The following is a 25,257-nucleotide window of genomic DNA, read 5'->3' as shown; positions in this document are numbered from 1 at the left end:
ACATCACAAGTAGTATTATACCCTCCTCACTATATTCAGTCTCTTGCTCAGACCCGTTGTTTCCAGCCACGCAAAATCGTCAGCATCAGACCATACCTCTCCCAGGATGCCACGAAACCTCTTGGCCACTCACTGATCATTTCTCTTCTCGAGTACTGCAACCTTCTACTGGTCTCCCCCACTCCCTTCTCACTCCTCTCCAATTTGTACTTAACTCTGTAGTTAGACTTATCTTCTTTTCCTGCCGCTCTGCATCTGCTTCCCTTCACTGCCAAGCCTTACACTGGCTCCTCCTCCCGTACCTCACCCTCTTCAAACTCCTCACCCCCATGTACAAGGCCCTGTAAAACTGCACTGCTCCCTACATCTCAAACCTTATTTCCGCACATACTCACTCCCACCATCTCCAGTCAGCCAGTGACTATTGCCTTTCCTCCCCTCTGGTTGCTACCTCTCACACTCGAATCCAAGACTACTCCCTTGTTGCCTCCACTACTGGAATGATGTTCCTCATTCTATCAGACTATACCCAAGCCTGCATAGCTTCAAGACAGCTCTGAAAACCCACCTGTTAATAAAAACATACCAGTCTACTGCTTAGCCATAAAACCATGTTTATCTCACCCTCTTTCACCCTCCATCTTTCTTTCTCACTCGTGATTGCTGCCTTCAGATCCCATATACTCACTCCCTGTGTTATCCAGGAATCTCCCCTTTCCATTTAACATGTAAACTCCTAAGGGCAGGGCTCTCTTGTCTCATCAGCTACTACTCTTGCCTCAGCTACCTCCTCCTTGGCCTCTCTGTGCCCAGACTCTCCCCTTTTGTTGTCCTTGTCTCTCTCCTCTTTCAGTGGCTGTTAAACCTGTTCGTTATGCATAAGCCAATGAGCACAGGTCTCAGCTTGGGTTGAATTTTCCCTCTTGCATCTCTAGCTGTGTTAAGTGTTGTAGTCTTATTTGTAGCTGCCTTTGCCCCCCTCTATATAGCTTGGCACATAGTTATGGACAGACTGTTGCTTGTCAAATCCTGCATACAAGCATTCCCTTGAAGCACACCCTTAAAATAATCTATTATCAACCCTGGTGGAAAATATATTTGTGCTGGTATCAGGGCTGTACACAGGTTATTTTATGTACCTTATACCTTCTGTAACAGTCTGCACATTGTAATTATTCCCCTATTTCTGCTAACACACACAAGATACAACAAGTATAACATGTCACTAAAATGCACTGAAAAGCTTTTCGCTTCCCTGCTTATATTGTGAGCACTTGAGTGTACTTGAAATATTTTAAAGGAGACTTACTGTATGTCCAGATCTCTACATCACCCATCACTAAAAATAAATAATAAAGGTAACAAAAATGATCCATCATTCCGTGAAACAACACTGAAAATGTATACACAAGTATAAACGTTTTATGAGATTGCTTCTGATATGTGTAGGTGGCAGTTGTCAGTACCAAACATAAATCAATGTCATATTGAAACAACAAAACTATGTATTGCTTTGATGCTGCTTTGATGTTTTGTTGTCACACCACCCTGCATGAGCATAGCGTGCATATAAATGTGTATATACTGCTTACACAGAGAAAGATGTGTGATCTACTAGTACAGAGATTATTCTGGAAACCATGGAGGGCCTGATGCAGAGATAAATGTACACCTATTTGTGGAGCATATCATGCACTGCTCATACTCCAGAACCTTGTGTAAGGCAGTAGGGCTGATGCATCTTACACATTTCTAGTGCATTTCCACTTTACGACTGAAAAAGTGCAACTGGGCTGTACAGATACTTACGCTCGGACTGAAGAGATGAGTACAGTAGGGATGCCCATCGATGATTCATAATCATTGATGGTTTATGGCTGATGTTAAATGCTTTTGCCATCGATGAGGGAGAACCAGATGGTTTCCCTCCATCGGTGGCACAGCACTACCAAATTATTATTTTTTTAACAAGGTGCCAGGACACCAGGGGCTGGCTGGCAACTTTCAGCCTGGGGGGCAGACTCAAGCAAATGAACTAGCTTTTCACAGGGAATGCAATGCAAAAATGGCCCTGGAACACTTAAATTGCACTGGCCCAGGGGGCAGATGGCACCCTGCCCACCTGCCCAGCCAGCCCCTGCGGGACACTGAGCAAAGCTCCGCTCCCAGAACACATGAAGCCCCACTGCCAGGTTCTGATTGGCCCACGGGCCAGTCATTCAAAAAGCAGGGATGGTCATTGGCTGGTGAAACCATTGATGGTCATCCATTGCATAGTTATCAACCATCGATGGTCATTTGCTGTATCACCATCAATGGTAACCACACCGATTGCCATCCCTAGTGTAGAGTTCTGCATACAGGCGATGATGCACTTTTAGGTCCAAGCACATAATGGAGGAGCATACACTGCCAATTTGCTGTAAACTCAGAAATGGAAACTGCTGGAGCACCAAAGTGAATAAACTATTTACTGCAAAAATGGGAGTATTATCTGATGTCAGGAATTCTATACACATTTCTGCATCACATCATCTGTTGTCAGGGAAATTTTCAAATGAAAGCTGAATAGATAGATAGATAGATAGATAGATAGATAGATAGATAGATAGATAGATAGATAATATTTAGTATATGCTGAACAAGGATAAAGGACTAACTAGATTTTTTTTCATAAGTAAATTGTCTTCCTTGAAAACGGTTCCGCAACACAAACGCTCATGTCCGCATGTGCAAATGCTACTGGGTATGGGGTCATTGCAGCCAGTGGTTTAATTATCATACCCGTTTGCTAGGTAATGAATGTAAATGTTTATGTGTATAGGAATGGTTGCATCGGTAATATATGCTACAGAATTTGCACTTGAGGTTGGATATTATTGTAGGACAGGCTTTCTGATGCTGCTTGCTCCATTTTCTTGTGTATAGTATAATTAAATACATTGGTCCACTTTTCCTTCCAGCTGCAAAACTTGTGCACAGCCACTTGTCAGATGCATTTGCAGTTTCTACATTCTGTCACTAGCGTTTAATGCAATGCCAGTGTGTAAAGGTACATTAGGCAGAGGATTGATAAGCATGTCCGTGGCCTTGACGTATGAGACATGGACAACATTTATAGCTGGTTAAGAATAATAATAATAAGAAGAAGAATAACTGAGCTGTAAGGGTTCATACGTGTGGCTCTCCCACATCACTGTAAGGACTGCACTGTTAGTATACGTTTCAAATGCTGAACATACCCAGGACACAGAAGGACCCATCTTTTGTCTGCCTAGCAATCCAAGTCAGAACCATGGCTACGTACAGTGCAGTCCTAGTGGTGAATGTTAATAAATGCTACAGGAAAATGCATCATAGGGCAATGTACCACCCATGAGTATACACTTTAGCTGCAAATGCAATTCAGTTGTACTGTATGTGCTTTAATTCCATGTGTCGTTGATTGCAGACTTTGTCTTACACATCATCTTTTTGCACTGTACCAGCAATTACATGAATTCAAATCAATATCCTTAATAGAGATCTCTGAATAAAAACGACTAGGTTGATCACTGACGTGTATGCTCTATCAGGATTATTCTCATACACATGTGCTATTTGTAGTAATCTGGGACCAGACATGTGGGGGCTCCGGCTACACTCCTGTGCCTTTTGCGTAATACAGTACTGTACAGACAAATGGGTGGGGATAGTAGAAATTTGTTTTTTTTGTCATTTGTGTGTTAGTTGTATCCTGAATGAGATTTTCTTTCCTTTTTTTATTTTTTATTTAAACCTTAGAACATTCCAATACCAACACTAAAGGAATTTGCAAAGGGTCTAGAATCAAATACCCATGTGAAGTCTTTCAGCCTTGCAGCGACCCGTAGCAACGATCCAGTGGCTATAGTAAGTGACCACCTGTCAAATATTCAGTTTCATTTATTGTGGCTTAGAACGAAGCTGTACTGCAAATTTACATATTCTTAATGTGTTGTTTTATTTGTATTCATTGCATATTAAATATAGTGTATGTTCTACCGCATTATGGTTTTTTACTTTTGCTCGGGAATTGTATGGGAAACACTTTTGTGAGTATGGTAATTTATGATGGCAAATAAGAGCATGAGTTTCCCTATGGGGCGGGGAACAAGGATTGGGCCTTCCTGTGTTGTGAACTGTTTGCATGCATTTTACTGGATTGTGAACTCTCGTAGGAATAGAGATTAGCTGTCTCCACACTGTATCTATAAAATTGCATTTATAGTGTTGGACAGATGTTCCCAAACTCGATCCTCAAGGCACACTAACAGTCCAGGTTTTATGTATATCCATGCTTGGCCACAGGTGACTTAATTAGTATTTCAGCCAGTGTGATTAAGCAATCTGTGCTGGGCCATGGCTATCCTTAATACCTGGGCTGCTAGTGAATGTAGTAATTGTAGTCCTGATTTTGAACAGATATTCAATAAATAAGAGTCCTGGGAGCTTACATTGTTCATGGTTGTCCAAGCCACCCCCCTTCCCTCATTGTTCATGGTTGTCCAAGCCATCGCCCTCCTCCACCGTCCCTTCCCTCATTGTTCATGGTTGTCCAAGCCATCTCCCCCCTCCACCGTCCCTTCCCTCATTGTTCATGGTTGTCCAAGCCATCGGCCCCCTCCACCCCCCTTCCCTCATTGTTCATGGTTGTCCAAGCCATCGCCCCCCTCCACCGTCCCTTCCCTCATTGTTCATGTTTGTCCAAGCCACCCCCCTTCCCTCATTGTTCATGGTTTTCCAAGCCACCCCCCTTCCCTCATTGTTCATGGTTGACCATATTACAGCAATAGCTTGTATGTGATTTTTTTTTTTGACCTGGGCTGATAATTAATAATGACAGTAAGTAAGTGCATTAATGAGTGATTATGCCTGACTGGGATCTAATAATTCTCTCATCATTAAGGCTTTTGCAGATATGTTGAAAGTGAATAAAACACTGAGGAGTTTTAACATTGAAACAAACTTTATAACTGGAGTTGGCATCCTGGCTTTTGTGGAATCCCTGAAACAAAATAAGACCCTCACAGAGATCAAGATCGCCAATCAGGTAAATGTGCTTTCATTTATTTAGCACTGGATGCATGATATAGCTGGGATACAGCTCATATCCCTTTATCTGTCTACAGAGACAGCAGCTGGGGACTGCCGTGGAGATGGAGATTGCCCAAATGCTGGAAGAGAACTCTTCCATTCTTAAATTTGGATATCCGTTTACACAGCAAGGACCGAGGACTAGAGTCGCTGCAGCCATTACAAAGAATAATGACTTAGGTGAGTTTCTAATGGAATACTATTACCAGAAGAGAGGGCCCAGTAGTGTAACTGTGGGGGATGCCACATATCATTTGCTGCCACAGTATGATCAGCATATGTCAGGCGTCAGATCCAGAGAATTGTCATCTAAGCAGGCCAACAGCAGGCAAGGAAAAACTGTGTCTAGAAACTGACGTTTCTTGTAGTTTCAATTTCCGAATTAACAATAGTTAAGGTACTATAAAAGGAATAAACAGTTTTACACTGATTTTATATAAACATTAGTCTTATTTTAATTTTTTATTACAAATTATTTATTTAGTGCACACATATTACACGTTTTAAAGAGAATATTTCAAGCATTCACATCACTCCATGTCTCAGAGGAGCTTACAACCCATATTCCCTATTGCAGAGGTTCACATACGTGGTCCTCAAGGCACCCCAACAGTCCAGATTTTAGGTATATCCATGGCTCAGCACAGATGGTTAAATCAAATTGACTAAGGTGCTAATTAAGTCTGTGGCCAGGCATGAATACATTTAAAACCAGGACCGTTGGGGTGCTTTGAGGACCGCGTTTGGGAACCTCTGCCCTATTGCATACAGTTTTTAGTTTTTTTTGTCAGAAGCCAAATAACCAGCCAGTACAGATATAGCCAGCCTCATGTATTCTGCAGGTTTTCGCACCCATGTGCATAGTCGCACCCGTGGCCCATAGACACTGCTATGTCTAATTGCGGGTGCACACAGTCGCTCCTGGCCGTACCTAGTCGCTGCCACAATGCATACGCACGTGTATATGCATTACTGGTTACATGTGCTTGGTTTTGGAGGGTGCGAGGAAACCGGAGCATCCAGAGGAAACCCATACAAACACAGGGAGAACATATAAAGGGGTTTATTTACAAAGTGTCAGGTTGTAAAACCCTGCGCTTGTGATCATGTTTATTCATGATCTTTAAAAGGGCAATGTTTTTACTAGCAAGATCTAGCGTTATTAAAGTATGGCCCTTTGAAATATCAAGCATAAACAGTATCAGAAGTGCGGGGATTTACAACCTGATGCTTGGTAAATAAACCCCAAACTCCACACATAGGGTTAAATGTAAAAGCCGTGACTTGCAGCCATCAACAAACTTCTGATGTTTTAAAGGTGCAGTCATTCAAAAAGGCAAAACCAGGTTGGTTTTGCCTTCTAAATGATTGCCCCTTAAAACATCGGGCACACTAGCTGGAAACTGGTTGATGCCTGCAAATCGCAGGCTATTACATTCACCTCATAGAGCCTTGGTCAGGAATTGAACTCATGTCGTGAGAGGTGTCAGGCAGTAATGGTAAAAACGAAGCCATCCATGCTGCCCGTAAACAGGGCAACAGTGTACCCAGAAAGTGCAACGTCATAGCAAGTGCCAGTTTCCCAATAAGTGGAGTCCACCATTAGCCTCACAACATATTTTCACTTCATATATATACATATATATATATACGGAGCAACATTTTACTCACACAGTGGGCTAAATTATAAAGTAGGATAGGAATGACCAAAAGTGAGTGACCAAATAAAAATGTCAATAAATAGTATTTTTTTATTTATTAATGGAATCAAGAAACATATACAATTTGGATTTACAAATTATACATTAATATGTTTAGTCTAGTGCAGACAATAATGAATGAAAAACTTTCTAAAAAAATATTATTATTTAAAAACAGATACATTTAAAACAGTATCATATGACATAATATATATAGGACATAATTTATATAGCTAAAAATAAAGTATAAAATTAAAGGTAAAAATCTCACTTAAATTGCGACGCGTTTCACGGCATCCAGCTACTTCCTCAGGCAGTTGAACAGTAACAGACAAATTTTTATCAAGTTATATTCAAGATATTTCTCTTGTTTCCTGCTATTCTGTGGGGTCCTTCTCCTCTCTTTAGGCTGCAGGAGTTGGGTACCACCCAGACATCCTTCATTCCCTACATACATTACAATGAGACAGTAAATGTCCAGTGCTCTGCTAGTTCCAGCTACAAAAACACCATACAGATGCAATGCAATAATGCAATAACACAAAATAACTACAGTAAAGGAAAACAAATCATGATAAAATACCACAAGCACAATTTGTTACTAAAAATAAAATATAGTAATCTCTGCTACAGTGACACAACAGTACAAACATCTATTGCATAACAGTAGCATAACTACCAACATCTGCTAACTTTTTCCAGGGTCACTTTCCTCGGGGCAGGTGCCTCTATAAACATGTGCAGAACTTTCTGTGAGTACTGCACCTTCTGACATAACATAGTCATACTGAACCAATAATCCACGTTATATGAAACGTATGTATTCAGTTTTAATAAGGATTGGTATATTAGTTAATATCACAAACAGGCTAAAATATATACAGATAATCAACCCAGCATACAGAACAGATTCTAATATCTAATATAATGATGACATCTGGCAACCTCAAACTTGTCAATGCCAAGCATGTAATCCAACTCTCTGTGAGTCATCTGCATGTGTTTCTAGATTGTGTCTGTAGGAAAGGGGAACATTCCTGACTGTCAACTTTCCATTCTACTTTAACGTGGATATTCAATCAACCATGAGTTTCAACTGCAGCGTGCACCTGGCATATAGCAGGAAATTACGGGAGGAAAACTGCACGTTTTTGCTTACACCTCTATAAGGTACAAGCAAAAATGAACTAGAATGGGAAAACAGGATCGGTATGTGATCCCGCCGCACATGATGCCAAATGTCAGTATACCGCCACGCTGTGGGCTCGGTGGAAAGCTTCACTCGCCACAGGTTCTATTCTCCCTCTATGGGTGTCATGGCCACCCATAGAGGAGGAATCACCTACCTCACCGGTATTCCAGCGGCGGTATGGTGACCCTGTCAGAATCCCAGCGTTGGTATTAAGACAGCCGGGTGTTACGTTCCTGATGCTCAGAACTAGAAACATGTTACGAAGTCAGTCCAGAGCACCAGGACGTGACGCTGAAATAGGGAGGGAACGGAAATAGCCCCTAGCACCCTACCTCCGTTGTTTTACCCGTGTGGTCAGTTCACGCCTGAGTGACTATGGTTTCTTGGGCCCACGGCAGCCGCGTTTGAAGGGCGGATTAGGTCTGCCCAACTCCGATGCCCCCAGGTCTTAGCGTGAGACAAAGCGTGAACCGAGACAGGATAATAACAAGGGGACCTCTAACTAAAGCAAACAGAAGCTAGGGGCTACTAACTACCCTAAAACTAAATTTATGTGCGGCACGCCGCCAAAGGAAAAGAACAACAAAAGATATCACTGTCCACTCCCCCACACGGCACCACCGAGTTCCGGGGAGGACAGTGAAAAGCGGAAACCTCCGCAAAAACCACCAATACAAAAAGTACCAACAGGACTAAGCGGCCTAGGCCGCAACACGCGGCAGAAGCCGCTACTCACGAAACCGGGAGAGAACCCCAACAAACGAGAACCCCCAGATGACTGCAACAGGTTCACTTGAACAGGAAGGATTCCCAGGACCGGCTTCAGAACTCCAGGACTCAGGAGCACAGGGAGCAGGATCGACCAGATAAAGCTGACCAGGAACAGACGTTACAAGGCAGGAACAGCATACAGGAAGCTATCACCGGCGTCTGTGCCAGGTAGTGAGGGAGAATATAACAGGGAGCCCTCCAATAGCTGCAGCGAAGCTTAACTAGTAATGTCGTGCAGCTGCCCTGCTGCACGACCAGAGCTAACAGGTGTATTGATTGATAGGAAGCAACGGGGAACGCGGTTCGTCTGTGGCGTCCCCGTTGCTAAGGGTTCGACGGCTACGCGCGCACGGCGTCCCAGCGTTTCCATGGACCCGGCGGCTCAGCACGCACAGCGTCCTGGCGTTGCCAGGGACCTGGCGGCTCAGCGCGCACGGCGTCCTGGCGTTGCTAGGCGCCGTGCGGGCAGGAAGGGAGGTGCGGCGGCCGTGAGCGTCGCTCGGAAGCAGGCCGAGCGGCGCCGCGGACCGCGGCACCTAACACAGGGATTCCGATGAGCAGTATGCTAACCACATACCGGGAAAACAATTCTGATAATGAAGGTCAGTGGGGTTTAAATGTGTGGCAGTGTGTAGTTAGTTAAGATTAGTTAAGGTATGGGTACAGTAGATACAAATAAAAAATAACATGTGCAGAGAGTTAGATTGGGGTGGGGTGTGTTCATACTGAAATCGAAATTGCAGTGTAAAAATAAAGCAGCCAGTATTTATCTGCACAGAAACAAAATAACCCACCCAAATCTAACTCTCTCTGCACATGTTATATCTGCCTCCCTGCAGTGCACATGGTTTTTCCCATTAGCTAACAAATTTGCTGCTGCGATCAGATCTGAATTACCCCCATAGTCTCCAACTCATTAGGAAGTTACCACCCGGACTCCTGAAGGAACAGACAATTCTCCTTACATGTCTGCAAGTCTTATCATCATGTCACACCCACCTCTTCTTTTCATAACTCCCCAGTGGGTAGCTATGCATAGAAGATACTGATACCTACCAAGAAAACAGCAGTTTTAAGTGCAACAATGGTGTCCCCTGAGATCTGTAACAACTTTGTTTCTGATTATGGAAAACACTGTATATCACCCAGTCTGCTTTATTGGTTCCCCAATTTCATTGCGCACTGTTCATTAAAGGACTGTCACAAAATCTGTGAAATTGCATAGTGCACCCTACACTAAAGGATGATACCTGGTAGGGTCTTTTAAAACTCTCTTGATTGCAGACGTGAATAACCAGCTACTGTATTGGACTGGGATATAGTAGTTGTATTTTATAGTAAAAGTTGACCTGTGCATGACCAACATGACAGAACGGGTTGGGATAGAAATGACGGCGGACGGGATGCGGGTGGTCGGTATACCGACTGCAGCATCCCAATGTTGAGAATCCTGACAGGGGGAAGGTAAGTATACTTACCTCCCCACAATGGCCCACTAATTGTCCCTTCCCGAAGCCTAAACCTAACCCTCCCCGGTGGTGCCTAAACCTAACCCTCCCTCCATGTAGCCTAAACCAAACCCTCTCTCCAACCCCCCCCCCTGCCCCCCCCCCACACTCCGCAGCCTAACCCTCCATGGGTGGGCCTAACCCTACCCCACCTTCCTGGAGCCTAAACCTAAACTCCTCTCCCTGCAGCCTAACCTTCCCCCCGCGGCCTAAACCTAACCCCCTCCCTCTGCTTACTTCTCAGACGGGCTGGCACACGCTCGATTGGGATCCCAGTGGCTGAGATTCCTGCGCCGGGCTTGTGACCCTATTTGGGTACCTGTGTCAGCATTCTGAGTAGCGTTGGGATTCCGGCGTTGGTATTTCGTGACCTGGATCCTCATACAACTTTCTAAAATCTTGGGTTACACTTAATTGCTGCCTGTGTATTAAATAGAGATGTGCGCAGACTCCTGTGTTTTGGTATTAGTTCTAATTCATCATCGTGTTTTGGGTTGGCAAAACCACCCTCAAATGTTTTGGTTCGGATTCGTTTTTTGGTCCAGTTAAAAAAAAAAAAATCTAAAAATGTTTTTGATAATCATTGATAAAAATATATAAAACCATCTAAAATCATTTCATTGTTTCAATCCTAACCCAAAATGCAGACTTCCGATCAGCACGAAGTTCCGATCTCAGGAGATATGGACTGGGTTTTTGTTCAAAACCACAAAATTCAGGTGGATTCGGATTTCTGGAAAACCGCACATTTCTAGTATTAAGCCTGGCCTATGGTCAGTAGTTCTCCTATAGATATAATAGCATTCCTGTTTCCATTTGTAAGAACTATGGGTCTGATTCAGAGATTGGCGCAGGTAATTTGATCCACGTAGATTTGCTATTATCAGGAATTTGCGGCTGTGCAAGGTCTGTTCTGCACATGTGTAAAACAGGCCGTGCTGTGACACCTGTAGTTTCACCTCTGCGGCAGCGGCATTGTTGTGGTGAGGAGGGGGCAGAGAGAGGGATGCGTTCCAGAAAATGGGGGCGTGTCGCCCAAATTTTCTGAGAATGGAGAGCCAAAAGTCTGGGTGCCACTGTGCCGCCACACAGGCTTCCCGGCTTTGCAGCCCCTTCTTCGTTGGCCAGCCTATGGTTGCGATGTTGGATTCCAGCTTGCGAAGTTGTTCGCAGTACTGGAATCGCAATTACATGCAGGAGGCATCTTTTCTACTGAGATGTAATCGGAGGGAATTAAATGCTGCTTGTATGCGCCATTGAACTTCCATTCAGCTCTGTATCTGGCCATAAAGTAGGATTTTTTTTCATTGCTTGTGGTTCCATAAGTAATCCAGAATGTCCTATTGTCACTAACACATGTACATTCCTAGTAAGATTCTGTGCACGTTAACACATGTAAATACAAATATACAAATAATGATCAGAATTATTTTTATCTTTACAGTTCGTCAGAGGCGAGTTGAACGGGAACATCAGTAATTGAAGCTGAAAATACAGATCCCCATAGTGGATAAGGGGAAAGAGTTTGGAAGACTGAGAACTGCATCAGTGTCTATGCAGTCATATCAGACTACTTTATATTGCTGATTTCTCCACACTCCAAACTTAGACCCGGCTCTGTAAAGGGAATATTACAGAAAATAATATGTATATGAAATCCTGCACTTGTACTTTTCACATACGTATATCCATTATGTACAGATTTTCTGTGAGATAAAATGCATGGTAGCTTCATTACAGAGGGTCACTTATCGGATGCTGATGTTGCCAAACTTAAGGTGCTGTCATGTGACCAAAATGTATTTTATGATCTGCTACATTGTATAGCATTACCATCTAATATTTTCATATATAAACAATGGGTCCATACTAGTTTTTACATACAGAGTGACTTTTTATGTTACAGATAACAGTTGAACATAGGATATATAAATGCAAACTGTATTGAGACTAAATAACGTTGGCCCTTGCTTACCTTAGAAGTGCCATACGGTAAGTGTTGCTAGGTCACTTTTTTGGTCTAACAGACACAACATGCACAAGTCATCCTGGTGGAAATTTGTACTGCGTGAAACATTGTTTTGGGTTTAAGGGATAGGAGAGACAGTTTGTGGGATGCAGTCATTGTAATATAATTTCCCATCACTGTAGATTCTATAAACATTTGTTATTATTCCTGCAGGCAAATATGCGAAATTAAGTATGTGACCTATAACACACACTACAGCAAAGTACCCCCCCTCCCCAGCACTGGATGTGTTCTGCAATGAATGGGCTACTTTATATTGCAGTGGACCCATCAGCTGCATACAAAGCCACATGGGAAATAAGTGTGTTTCTGTTGAATCAAAGGCCAAGTTTAAACTATATTTCTCCAATATCCACAGGGGTTTTATGTCTTATGTTTATTTTTGTACCAAATGCATGGGCCTCTTACGAACAGGAACCTCACGTTTTTTCCCAACACATGACATTCATCAGACAGCCGCAGCTCAGATATGTCTTTCCTATCAGAGTGATTTCTAGGTTCTATGAAATTTGCTTTAAGGACGAACATTTCCCCAGGAAACTGATTTTTAATAGCAGAGTGCAGTTTCCACACCCTGTACTCATTTCAATACCTAGAGCACTTTTATCACACTTACTTCTATGACAGCAATGTTGTGACATAAAATCAAAATCTGTAAATATAACATAGGTCAGACCATTCAATGGGATTTTTTTATTATTTTGATTGTAAAATATTATTTCTACATTTTGTATTTTTTATTATTTGAACCTTATGTTTACATTGGTATTAGTGTTTTACACTTTATAGTAGATAATGTGATGTATAGTCACATAATTGGTATTGTACTTTACATATGTTTGTTAGAATCCATCCGCACGTCTAGTTGCATTTTTGGTGCAACATTGGCAAGTGAGTCACAATCTCTCACCAGTAACAGGTATCTTAAAAAATGAGGGTCTCGCAAAGGCTTCAGAGCTCAGTTATAACAACATGTAGCAGTCTGTGACATAGCTGTTCCCTCTATATTGTAATGTACATGTTTTTGATGTTGTAACATATAAGACCCCACAAAGCTGCATCTCAGTACTTTGTACTCACTTATTTATGTTTTGTTTACACTACTAATTATTTTGCATGGGAAAGTATATAATGTATGCTTTGTTGTGGAATACAATGTATACTGCACTAACATAGAAAATTACACCCCAGTAGAACCAACTTAAGATATAACAGTGTGGAATATGATGATGGTGCTGCTACTTTGCTTACTGGTTTAAAAGAATATATGGCTTATATAATAATATGCTATAAATAGCACACATAAGTATTTCAGCTGAAGAAAATATGTTTCTTTCTCTTGTCCCTGTTTACAGAAGAGAAAACTGCAGTGAAGCTGACGATTTCACTGAGTTTTCCTTTTCTCTTCTCTTCTCTTAGTGATACAGCCTCATAGGTTTCAATGGGGAGTGCTCAGTTATGCTATTTATGTAGAAGAAAAATTGAGGGGAAGGGGGTTGGATTTGCAGGGTTAGTGGAGTGGGCAGCAGACGGGTGATGCCAGCCAGAGGGGTAAGGCCAAGCGGGGGGCCACAGATTGAGGTGTCATTTTAATTACAGATACTGTCCAACCATACATTTTTTTTTATCAATCAGTTAATCATTATGTATATATATTTACTCACCCCCTACGCGCGCGCACACACATATATATATATATATATATATATATATATATATACTGTACATACTGACAGTAATGATTCATGGTTAGATACTTGTTTAAGCTAATAAGTAGTCCGGGAGAGACTAAGCAAAATTAAGATGAATAAATCACCTGGTCCTGATGGACTTCATCCGAGGGTTCTTCTGGAGCTTAGTTCACAACTAGCACGACCCCTATACTTGATTTTCAATAGTTCAATTAGATCAGGCATGGTACCGAAGGATAAGGCATATAACTGAGGTAGTGCCATTATTTAAAAAGGGATCCAAAAATCTTCCGGGAAACTACAGACCAGTTAATTTAACATCTATAGTGGGGAAAATATTGGAAGGAATTCTAAGGGACGTCATACAGGAGTATCTAGAGTCCGCTAGGATTATTAGCAAGAACCAGCATGGGTTTGTGAGGGACAGGTCATGTCAGACTAACTTAATTAGCTTCTACGAGGAAGTGAGCAATAATCTTGATCAAGGAAAAGCAGTGGATGTGGTCTTCCTAGATTTTGCAAAGGCCTTCGATACAGTTCCTCACAGGAAACTGATGATCAAATGAAAGGAGATTGGCCTAGGAAAAACTATTTGCACATGGATAAGCAGCTGGTTGGATAGCAGGGTACAGCGAGTAGTGGTCAACGGGAAGTCCTCAACCTGGTCCCCAGTAGTCAGCGGAATACCACAAGGGTCCGTACTCGGACCACTACTGTTCAACATATTTATCAATGACCTAGAAATAGGCCTGGAAAGCACAGTGTCAATCTTTGCAGATGATACTAAACTGTGTAAGGTAATTAGTTCAGAATTGGATGTGGAGTCCTTGCAGAATGATCTATCTAAACTTGAACTCTGGGCGTCTAAATGGAAAATGAGGTTCAATATAGACAAATGCAAGCTTATGCATTTTGGGACTAAAAACAAACTGGCATCCTACATATTAAATGGGGAACGCCTAGGGGAAACAAAGTTGGAAAAAGATTTGGGGGTATTCATTGATAATAGGCTTAATAACCGTACACAATGTCAAAACGCAGTAAAGAACGCAAGTAAGGTGCTAGCGTGCATAAAAAGGGGAATTGAGACAAGGGACTCGGATGTAATCATGCCGCTGTATAAGGCATTGGTACGTCCGCACCTGGAATATTGTGTTCAGTTTTGGGCACCATTGTATAAAAAAGACATCAGTGAACTCGAAAGTGTTCAAAGGCGAGCTACTAAATTGATTAAAGGCCTAGAAGGACTGGACTATAAGGACTTACTAGGCTGAATATGTATACACTAGAAAAGAGGCACCTAAGAGGAGATATTATTAATATCTTCAAATATGTAAAGGGACATCACAAAGAGTTATCAGAGGAATTATTTATTAAAAGAACACAGTTTAGGACACGTGGGCACTCGCTGCGACTGGAGGAAAGAAAGTTCCGAACACAACGGAGGAAAGGGTTCTTCACTGTTAGGGCAATCAGGATGTGGAATTCCCTGCCAGGGAAGGTGGTAATGGCGGACTCTGTAATTGGATTTAAAAAAGGAATGGATACATTTCTGAATGAAAAAGCTATCCAAGGTTATAATACTTAAAATATCAACGTGGTTAATCCGGGGGTAACATGAGTTATAGTAGCTAACTAGTCATAAAACATTATTTAACAAGTATGTAGAATCATCACAACTTAAAACAGGTTGAACACGATGGGCAATTTGCCTCTATTCAACCTCAAATACTATGTTACTATGTATGTATATATATATATATATATACACACACTATGTATATAGCCACATACACGTGTATGTATGGATTCAGTATGATATACCGGCGGACGGGATGCCAGCTGTCAATATCCCAAAATCCCAGAATGCTAGCAGTAGGGTGAGCTCAAAGAGTCTATGGGTGTCGGGTTTCTGGCTTCAGGATTCCGGCAGCCGGCAAATTAAATGCAACCCGTGTGTGTGTGTATATATATATATATATATACATTTTGATTTATATACATGTGTGTTATCACATATACAGTAAATTAAAATCGCTGATACGTAATTTGGCACAATATTTAAAGAAGCAACTAACTAGAAGTGAGTTGTATAATTCTAAATATAATGCATAGTTCTTTATCACAAACTACATAATTCTAAGATGCTATTACAAGGTAGAATGCTATAATTGAGTGAGGGCATGTTCACTATTGAGCCCATGATGTATATAATATGTGGTAAATAACCTTTGATATACATTACTAAAGATGGTTATGTCCAGGATGGTGCTCATGAAAGTGGTCTGTTAACATGCTGGAAGTTAGTTCAGCTATATCATGACTGGGATTATAGTTCCTCAGGAAAGCACCAAATGAAATCTAAGCACTAGTTTACGCAGTTATTTCTCCCACACGCTGTTATCTTGGAAATGATTCTGTTAACTATATCTACCTGATTTGTCATTTGTAAACTGTAATGCCAAATAAACAAGCGAAAATGACAATGTTGATCCCCCTTGCTTTGTATTTGTAGAGGCAAAGTTAATTTTAGATATAATAGGCTCTATAAATAAATAAAAAATTGCATTGATGTGTTGTCTGTAAATTGAAAACAACCTATAACCAACTGCAATGGAACAGACATTGTGCAATCAGTGTCAGATTATACTAATATATCCATGCAATTGGCGTGAGGATACTTATGGGTGGAAATGTTATCCACACCTCATATACAATGTAGATAATTTTATACACAGACTATAGACACATAAATCAATCAACTATTTTCATGTATAGTTATAAATAAATCATGATCTTAACTTCAGAGGGCACAATAGTGTATTGATGGCTTCGTGGACAAGTTGAGCTCTCTAAAATGGTCTGTTATTGCAGATTCTTATATAAAAAGGGTTATTTAATTGAAAGTGATGCTACTGGGTAGGTGATTGGACTTTCATGTGATTTCACGCATTTGATGTACAAAAACAAAGCATTTTGCAGTGCACCTGGAGCACTTTGTACATGATCTTACAGCCTGTGCTAGATCCTGTAGTGCTATTTTGGCCACAAGGTGGCGGTACAAGCTTGAAAACACTGTAATGTGTGAGGCTAAATAAGTAGTCTAATCTACTTCAAAGGGGTCTTTTTTTACCTAAAAAATGCTTTTCTCAGGAAAGCAATTTTTCTAATCATGTCTCTGTACCTGCAGATCCTGAAACTGTCCGTGCTTCAAAGAAGCCTATACAGTACCTCTTTTCCATACTAATAGTTTCTACACCACTTCTCCCTAAAGGGCCCATTTATCACTAAATATTTGCGGGTTAGCCGCAAATATTTAGTATCACCCTAATGTAGTACTAAAGGACCGCTGCAGATATCCGATACCTGTTGTGATCCCTCCATTCCTGCCAGCAGCTGCAACCCCTATGGGTTTCTATGGGGGATGCTGTCAGATTGGCCCCTGCAGGTAACCCGTGGGCCGTTGTAGTCTATGGCAACAGATTGCGTAATTGGACAGCCATCAATAGCCAGCGTGCATGTGTGGTCAGTGGCACCACGCATGTGCTGAAGCTCCGGCACCACACTGAGCACCTTTCAGTCCCACTGTCCCTGTGGGTGTGCAATGATACATCCTGCCGAGAGAATTGCAATCTGCAAGGTGATTTTTGGCGCTAATACTGCGCCCATTTTGCTTGATAAATGAGCCTCTGATACTGATCACCCCCAACATCCCCACACACTAGCATTGCTCCCCTTCTACTTTTTTGTATCCAATTTTTATTCTAGAGTTTAGATTGCTAATTGCATCCTTTGTATGTCATAATATTGTATCTTTTTATAGCAGGACCTCCATATAAGGTCAGTATAAATTGTATTACTGTATTATTAATGTATTTCTGTTATTTCTATCACATTACCTTGAAGTCTGCACCATGCAGCCACTACTCTTTAAGCAATATGGCATTTTGTAATTCTATTCATAAGAGTAGGACTACATATAATTCTTATGTCCCTTTTAAAAATAAAATAAAAAAAAATTAGTACTAAAAAGGCAGGACTTAATTAAAGCTAATAACCGCATCCCATTAGGAGAGGCATGTTCATTTAAACAAAACATTAAGTAACTTTGCTAGATAGTGTCACGATCCGGGTATCTGGACGCCATTACTTACCCTTCAGATGCCTCCTAAGGCGGGCTCAGCGTTCCAGGACCAGATTCCGCTGTTCCTGAGTTTCCACATGCAGAGTGTCAGAGTGGTGTTTTCATCAGCCGCGGCCTCCGCTGTGCCCGCGTGGTTAAATGTGCATCTATCAGCCTGGCGTCTCCTGTCTCCGGTGGCCGGCGCTGCCATTACTGTTTCCCAGACCACATGGATTACAAACCAAACTTCCCTCCAAGTGTCTGCATGGGCGCAGCCATCTTGGATTCTGTCATCTGATCATTTCCACCAATCTGCTGTTTGTATTGTTGATTTGCATAATTGCCTAGCCAACCCCTTCCTTGCTGCAGGTATAAGTAAGCTGTGCCTGAGCAAGGAAGACGTCAGTGCTTTGGTTGTCAAACCTAGTTCCTGTTTGTCTCTCTTCTATGATTGTCTTCCAGGTTCCAGCTCCTGTCTCAAGACTTCCACCATAGAGACCCGCACCAGCATTCCACCTGCGGTGTAGCCTGACTCTCCAATCCATTGTGGATTCATCTGTTTCCAGCTACAACACTACCTGCTTCCAGCCTCAGCTTCCAGCAGAATACAGCTTCCCTTAAAGGGCCGGTGTCCTTTCTACACTTTACCACTCTCCACCGGAATTATTATTTCTCCGCTCTCAAGTTCTACATTTCAGTTCACATTTCATCGCTCCCAAAGTTCATTTATTATTTAACTGGTTCCAGCCAGTATCCACTCCGTGCTAACAACAGTCTGGTTCCAGCCAGTATCCACAGCAGCTGTTTTACCTTCAGCAACCCAGCTCTTCCTGGAACACCAGCTGGTACAATCCTGGGTTATCTCCATTGCTACAGCCGGGCCTGGTAAGGACTTTCCATCTAGAAGATCATAAGAACTATCTCACACTACCAGTGCCCTGTGGCTCCTGCCATGCTGTAGTACTCAGGAACTGTATTTATTCTTTGCTGACTTTTACGTTTTCTTTTATTGCTGCTGTGATGCGGAGTTGTCATAATAAACATCATTGACTTTTATCTAAGTTGTCGTGGTCACGCCTTCGGGCAGTTATTATTCATGTTACTTACATGTCCAGGGGTCTGATACAACCTCCCAGGTTCCGGTACATCTCAGCCCCTACAACTGAGGCTGCCTCCCGTCAGCTCAGGCCCTCAGTTGTGACAGTAAGCACTGACCTAATGAATCCAGCCGGAGACCAGGATCAAGCGGCCAGGCCGATGCAAGAACTGGCAGCCCGACTAGAACATCAGGAGGCTGCACAGGGCCACATCATCCGCTGTCTCCAGGATCTCTCTACTCGGCTGGATGGGATTCTGACCACTCTCCGTGGATCAGGCGCGTCTGGTGCGTCAACCACAGTGACTCCAGCTATAACCCCACCCACCTTACCCATTCCTGCTCCACGTCTTCATCTTCCAACGCCAGCAAAATTTGACGGATCTCCAAGATTCTGCAGGGGATTTCTCAACCAGTGTGAGATTCAGTTTGAGCTACAACCTGGCAATTTCCCCAGTGACCGTACAAAAATTGCCTACATTATTTCTCTTCTCAGTGGCTCAGCCCTCGATTGGGCATCACCGTTATGGGAGAGGTCCGACACCCTGCTATCTTCTTACACTGCATTCGTGTCAACATTCAGGCGCATCTTCGACGAGCCAGGCCGGGTAACTTCAGCTTCGTCTGAGATTCTCCGTTTACGCCAGGGATCACGTACTGTAGGACAATATCTTATACAGTTCCAGATCCTGGCATCCGAACTGGCATGGAACGACGAGGCCCTGTATGCTGCATTCTGGCATGGTTTATCCGAGCGTATTAAAGATGAGTTAGCTACCAGAGACTTACCCTCCAAGTTAGATGAGTTAATCTCACTTTGTACGAAAGTTGACTTACGTTTCAGAGAGAGAGCAACTGAGCGTGGAAGATCATCTGCTCCAAAATCTTCTGCTCCTCCTCCTCGCCAACTGTCACCAACTAAAGATGAACCCATGCAAATTGGCCGTTCCCGTTTAACTCCTGCTGAGCGCCGAAGACGTCTCTCCGAGTTTCTCTGTTTGTACTGTGCAGCTCCGTCTCACACCATTAATGCCTGTCCCAAACGTCCGGGAAACTCCAAATCCTAGCTCGCCAAGGAGAGGGCCGGCTAGGAGTAATGATCTCCTCTCCATCTCCTCAAGATTGTAACCTCCCAGTCTCGCTTCAAGTTGCTCAACGTTATCAGAACGTCATTGCCCTCCTGGATTCCGGAGCAGCTGGGAACTTTATTACCGAAGCCTATGTTAAACGGTGGTCCCTACCCACCGAGAGACTTCCTTCGTCCTTTTCCTTAACTGCTGTGGATGGCAGTAAAATTTTTGATACAGTTATTTCTCTAAGGACTCTACCAGTTCGTCTGAGAGTGGGAGTTCTTCATTCCGAACTTATTTCACTTTTAGTGATTCCAAGAGCCACACATCCTGTGGTCCTGGGCCTTCCATGGCTCCGTCTTCACAATCCTACAATTGATTGGACGACTACGCAAATCCTGGCATGGGGTTCCTCCTGTACTAAGACATGTTTGTTTAAAGTGTTGCCTGTCTGTTCCTCCTCCCCCAGGTCGTCTGATGTTCCACCTCCTCCATATCAAGATTTCACGGATGTGTTCAGTAAAGCTTCTGCTGATATCCTTCCCCCTCATAGAGAATGGGACTGCCCGATTGATCTCGTTCCAGGGAAGGTTCCACCTCGAGGCCGAACTTATCCGTTGTCTCTCCCCGAGACGCATTCTATGGAGGAATACATAAAAGAGAACCTAGCAAAGGGGTTCATTCGACCTTCTTCTTCTCCAGCCGGCGCAGGCTTCTTTTTTGTAAAGAAGAAAGATGGTGGTCTGCGGCCGTGCATCGACTACAGAGGTTTGAACGACATTACCATCAAGAACCGCTATCCTTTACCCCTGATTACTGAGCTCTTTGACAGAGTTAGCGGAGCTACCATCTTTACAAAGCTGGACCTGAGAGGTGCATACAATCTCATCCGGATCCGTGAGGGTGACGAGTGGAAGACCGCATTTAACACCCGTGACGGACATTATGAGTACCTCGTCATGCCCTTCGGATTGAGCAATGCTCCAGCTGTCTTCCAGCATTTCGTCAATGAGATCTTCAGAGACATTCTATACCGTCATGTCGTGGTCTATCTAGATGATATCCTCATTTTTGCCAACAATTTAGAGGAACATCGTTTCTGGGTAAAGGAGGTTCTGTCCCGTCTCCGTGTCAATCATCTCTACTGCAAATTAGAGAAATGCGTCTTTGAAGTCAAGTCCATTCCGTTTCTAGGGTACATTGTGTCCGGTTCCGGACTAGAGATGGATCCTGAGAAACTACAAGCAATCCAGAATTGGCCAGTACCCTTAACCCTCAAAGGGGTCCAGAGGTTCTTAGGGTTCGCCAATTATTACCGAAAGTTTATACGAGACTTTTCCACCATTGTGGCGCCTATTACTGCTTTCACCAAGAAGGGTGCTAACCCGTCCAAGTGGTCTGAAGAAGCCATGCAAGCTTTTCATCTTTTAAAACAGAGGTTCATCTCTGCACCTGTCCTGAAACAGCCTGACGTCGACTCTCCTTTCATCTTAGAGGTGGATGCCTCCTCCGTTGGAGTAGGAGCGGTGTTATCTCAGAGGGCTAAAGATGGTCATTTACATCCTTGCAGTTTCTTCTCACGGAAGTTCTCCCCAGCGGAGCGCAACTATGCCATTGGCGACCAGGAGTTGCTAGCCATCAAGCTCGCTCTAGAGGAGTGGAGATATCTGTTGGAGGGAGCTTCTCATTCAATCACCATCCTTACAGACCACAAGAACCTTCTATATCTAAAAGGCGCACAATGTCTCAACCCTCGTCAGGCCAGATGGGCACTTTTCTTTTCCAGGTTCGACTTTAAACTCCAGTTCTGTCCGGGCTCTCAGAATCGCAAGGCCGATGCCCTTTCCCGCTCATGGGAGCAAGAAAATGAGTCAGAGTCTTCAGACAAGCATCCTATTATAAATCCGTTGGCATTCTCCACGGTAGGGATGGACTCTACGCCCCCATCAGGGAAAAGTTTTGTGAAGCCGACACTAAGGAAGAAGCTCATGCATTGGGCCCATGCTTCCCGTTTTGCCGGACATACAGGTATCCAAAAAACCCTGGAGTTTATCTCTAGGTCCTATTGGTGGCCAACTCTGAAAAAGGACGTTTTGGAGTTTATTGCATCTTGCCCAAAGTGTGCTCAACATAAAGTATCCCGCCAGTCGCCTGCGGGGCAACTGGTTCCACTATCTGTTCCCCGTCGACCATGGACCCATTTGTCGATGGATTTTATTACAGATTTGCCCATGTGCAACAAGTTCAATACCATCTGGGTGGTAGTTGACCGGTTCACCAAGATGGCACACTTCATTCCTCTCACCGGTCTTCCGTCAGCTTCCAAGTTGGCTCAAGTATTCATACAAGAGATCTTCCGACTCCACGGTCTTCCAGAAGAAATTATCTCAGATCGAGGAGTTCAATTCACAGCCAAATTCTGGCGAAATTTATGTCAAGTCCTCCAAGTCAAGTTAAAGTTTTCCACGGCTTACCATCCTCAGACCAATGGTCAAACTGAGAGGGTGAATCAGGACTTGGAGGCCTTCCTCCGCATCTATGTGTCCTCCTCTCAAGATGACTGGGTTCAATTACTTCCCTGGGCCGAGTTCTGTCATAACAACCAGTATCATTCTTCATCTTCTTCAACACCATTCTTCACCAACTTTGGATTCCACCCTAAAGTCCCTGAGTTCCAACCGCTTCCAGCAACTTCTGTTCCCGCAGTGGATATCACCTTGCATCAGTTTGCCAATATCTGGAAGAGCGTACGATCAGCTCTGCTCAAGGCATCGTTCAGGTACAAGAAGTTTGCGGATAAGAAGCGTCGAGCAGTTCCTGCTCTCAAGGTGGGTGATCGGGTATGGTTATCCACGAAGAATTTGAGGTTAAGAGTTCCCAGTATGAAGTTTGCACCTCGCTACATCGGTCCTTTTAAAATTGATCAAGTCATCAATCCTGTTGCTTACAGACTCCAGTTACCTCCCTTCTTAAAAATACCCAGGACATTCCATGTTTCCCTGTTGAAACCGCTAATCTTGAATCGGTTTCATTCCTCACTTCCACCAACTCCGAAAGTCCAAACTCAACGAGGCGTTGAGTATGAAGTGGCCAAGATCCTGGACTCACGTCACCGTTACGGTCAACTTCAGTATCTCATTGACTGGAAGGGCTATGGTCCTGAAGAACGCTCTTGGACCAATGCCTCTGACGTCCATGCTCCTGCCTTGGTCCGAAATTTCCACGCAAAGTTTCCTTTAAAGCCTAAGAAGTGTCCTGGGGCCACTCCTAAAGGGGGGGGTGCTGTCACGATCCGGGTATCTGGACGCCATTACTTACCCTTCAGATGCCTCCTAAGGCGGGCTCAGCGTTCCAGGACCAGATTCCGCTGTTCCTGAGTTTCCACATGCAGAGTGTCAGAGTGGTGTTTTCATCAGCCGCGGCCTCCGCTGTGCCCGCGTGGTTAAATGTGCATCTATCAGCCTGGCGTCTCCTGTCTCCGGTGGCCGGCGCTGCCATTACTGTTTCCCAGACCACATGGATTACAAACCAAACTTCCCTCCAAGTGTCTGCATGGGCGCAGCCATCTTGGATTCTGTCATCTGATCATTTCCACCAATCTGCTGTTTGTATTGTTGATTTGCATAATTGCCTAGCCAACCCCTTCCTTGCTGCAGGTATAAGTAAGCTGTGCCTGAGCAAGGAAGACGTCAGTGCTTTGGTTGTCAAACCTAGTTCCTGTTTGTCTCTCTTCTATGATTGTCTTCCAGGTTCCAGCTCCTGTCTCAAGACTTCCACCATAGAGACCCGCACCAGCATTCCACCTGCGGTGTAGCCTGACTCTCCAATCCATTGTGGATTCATCTGTTTCCAGCTACAACACTACCTGCTTCCAGCCTCAGCTTCCAGCAGAATACAGCTTCCCTTAAAGGGCCGGTGTCCTTTCTACACTTTACCACTCTCCACCGGAATTATTATTTCTCCGCTCTCAAGTTCTACATTTCAGTTCACATTTCATCGCTCCCAAAGTTCATTTATTATTTAACTGGTTCCAGCCAGTATCCACTCCGTGCTAACAACAGTCTGGTTCCAGCCAGTATCCACAGCAGCTGTTTTACCTTCAGCAACCCAGCTCTTCCTGGAACACCAGCTGGTACAATCCTGGGTTATCTCCATTGCTACAGCCGGGCCTGGTAAGGACTTTCCATCTAGAAGATCATAAGAACTATCTCACACTACCAGTGCCCTGTGGCTCCTGCCATGCTGTAGTACTCAGGAACTGTATTTATTCTTTGCTGACTTTTACGTTTTCTTTTATTGCTGCTGTGATGCGGAGTTGTCATAATAAACATCATTGACTTTTATCTAAGTTGTCGTGGTCACGCCTTCGGGCAGTTATTATTCATGTTACTTACATGTCCAGGGGTCTGATACAACCTCCCAGGTTCCGGTACATCTCAGCCCCTACAACTGAGGCTGCCTCCCGTCAGCTCAGGCCCTCAGTTGTGACAGATAGAAGTGTATTGTAATACAATGAAAACATCACATAGAAATCTGGGATTTTTAGTTGATCAGAAAAAAAACGCTTTATTCTTTAATGAGGTTAGATGGTTACAGACAAGGAAGTGGCAGTGAGGAAACACTCTCCACCTGTCCCAGCTTCTTATACAATAGCGGAAATAACCTATTTGTATATGGCACTGCATATTACTAAAACCACAAATTCATGTTTTTGGATCGGAAGTGGAACTATTAGTTTAAGCAATAGTTTTTTTTATAAACAGGTTAAACAACCAGAAATGAGGTCTGTCTATACATGACCATATTTGTCAGCCGTATACCTGTAAATGTGCATCCGTCTTGCACTCTACAAGTTAAAACAAATCAATACAAACTGGCCTAGAATAAAGGGCCCCATACACTACAACGATATGTCTGAGGCTGAAGTCGGAGGCGATTTCCCTTGAACTCTCCTGTGAGCTT

The 25,257-nt window shown here is 43.3% G+C and overlaps 1 protein-coding gene across 1 annotated transcript in view; it reads left to right on the top strand.

Annotated features, from left to right (window-relative positions):
* LOC134932054 (tropomodulin-2-like) overlaps positions 1–16,492 on the top strand; it is a 169,967-nt gene extending 153,475 nt beyond the window's left edge. Inside the window, exons 7-10 of the mRNA XM_063926088.1 lie at positions 3,784–3,891; positions 4,928–5,071; positions 5,151–5,295; positions 11,731–16,492. Coding sequence (XP_063782158.1) covers positions 3,784–3,891; positions 4,928–5,071; positions 5,151–5,295; positions 11,731–11,765 — 432 coding nt within the window. The 3' untranslated portion in view covers positions 11,766–16,492. The remainder of the gene's footprint in view (positions 1–3,783; positions 3,892–4,927; positions 5,072–5,150; positions 5,296–11,730) is intronic.
* The last annotated feature ends 8,765 nt before the right edge of the window (positions 16,493–25,257 follow it).

The sequence above is a fragment of the Pseudophryne corroboree genome, chromosome 6 (genome assembly GCF_028390025.1).
Source record: "Pseudophryne corroboree isolate aPseCor3 chromosome 6, aPseCor3.hap2, whole genome shotgun sequence".
Lineage (NCBI taxonomy): Eukaryota > Metazoa > Chordata > Amphibia > Anura > Myobatrachidae > Pseudophryne > Pseudophryne corroboree.
The sequence above is the reverse complement of the archived record's forward strand: the minus strand, read 5'-3'. Positions and strand labels throughout refer to the sequence as shown.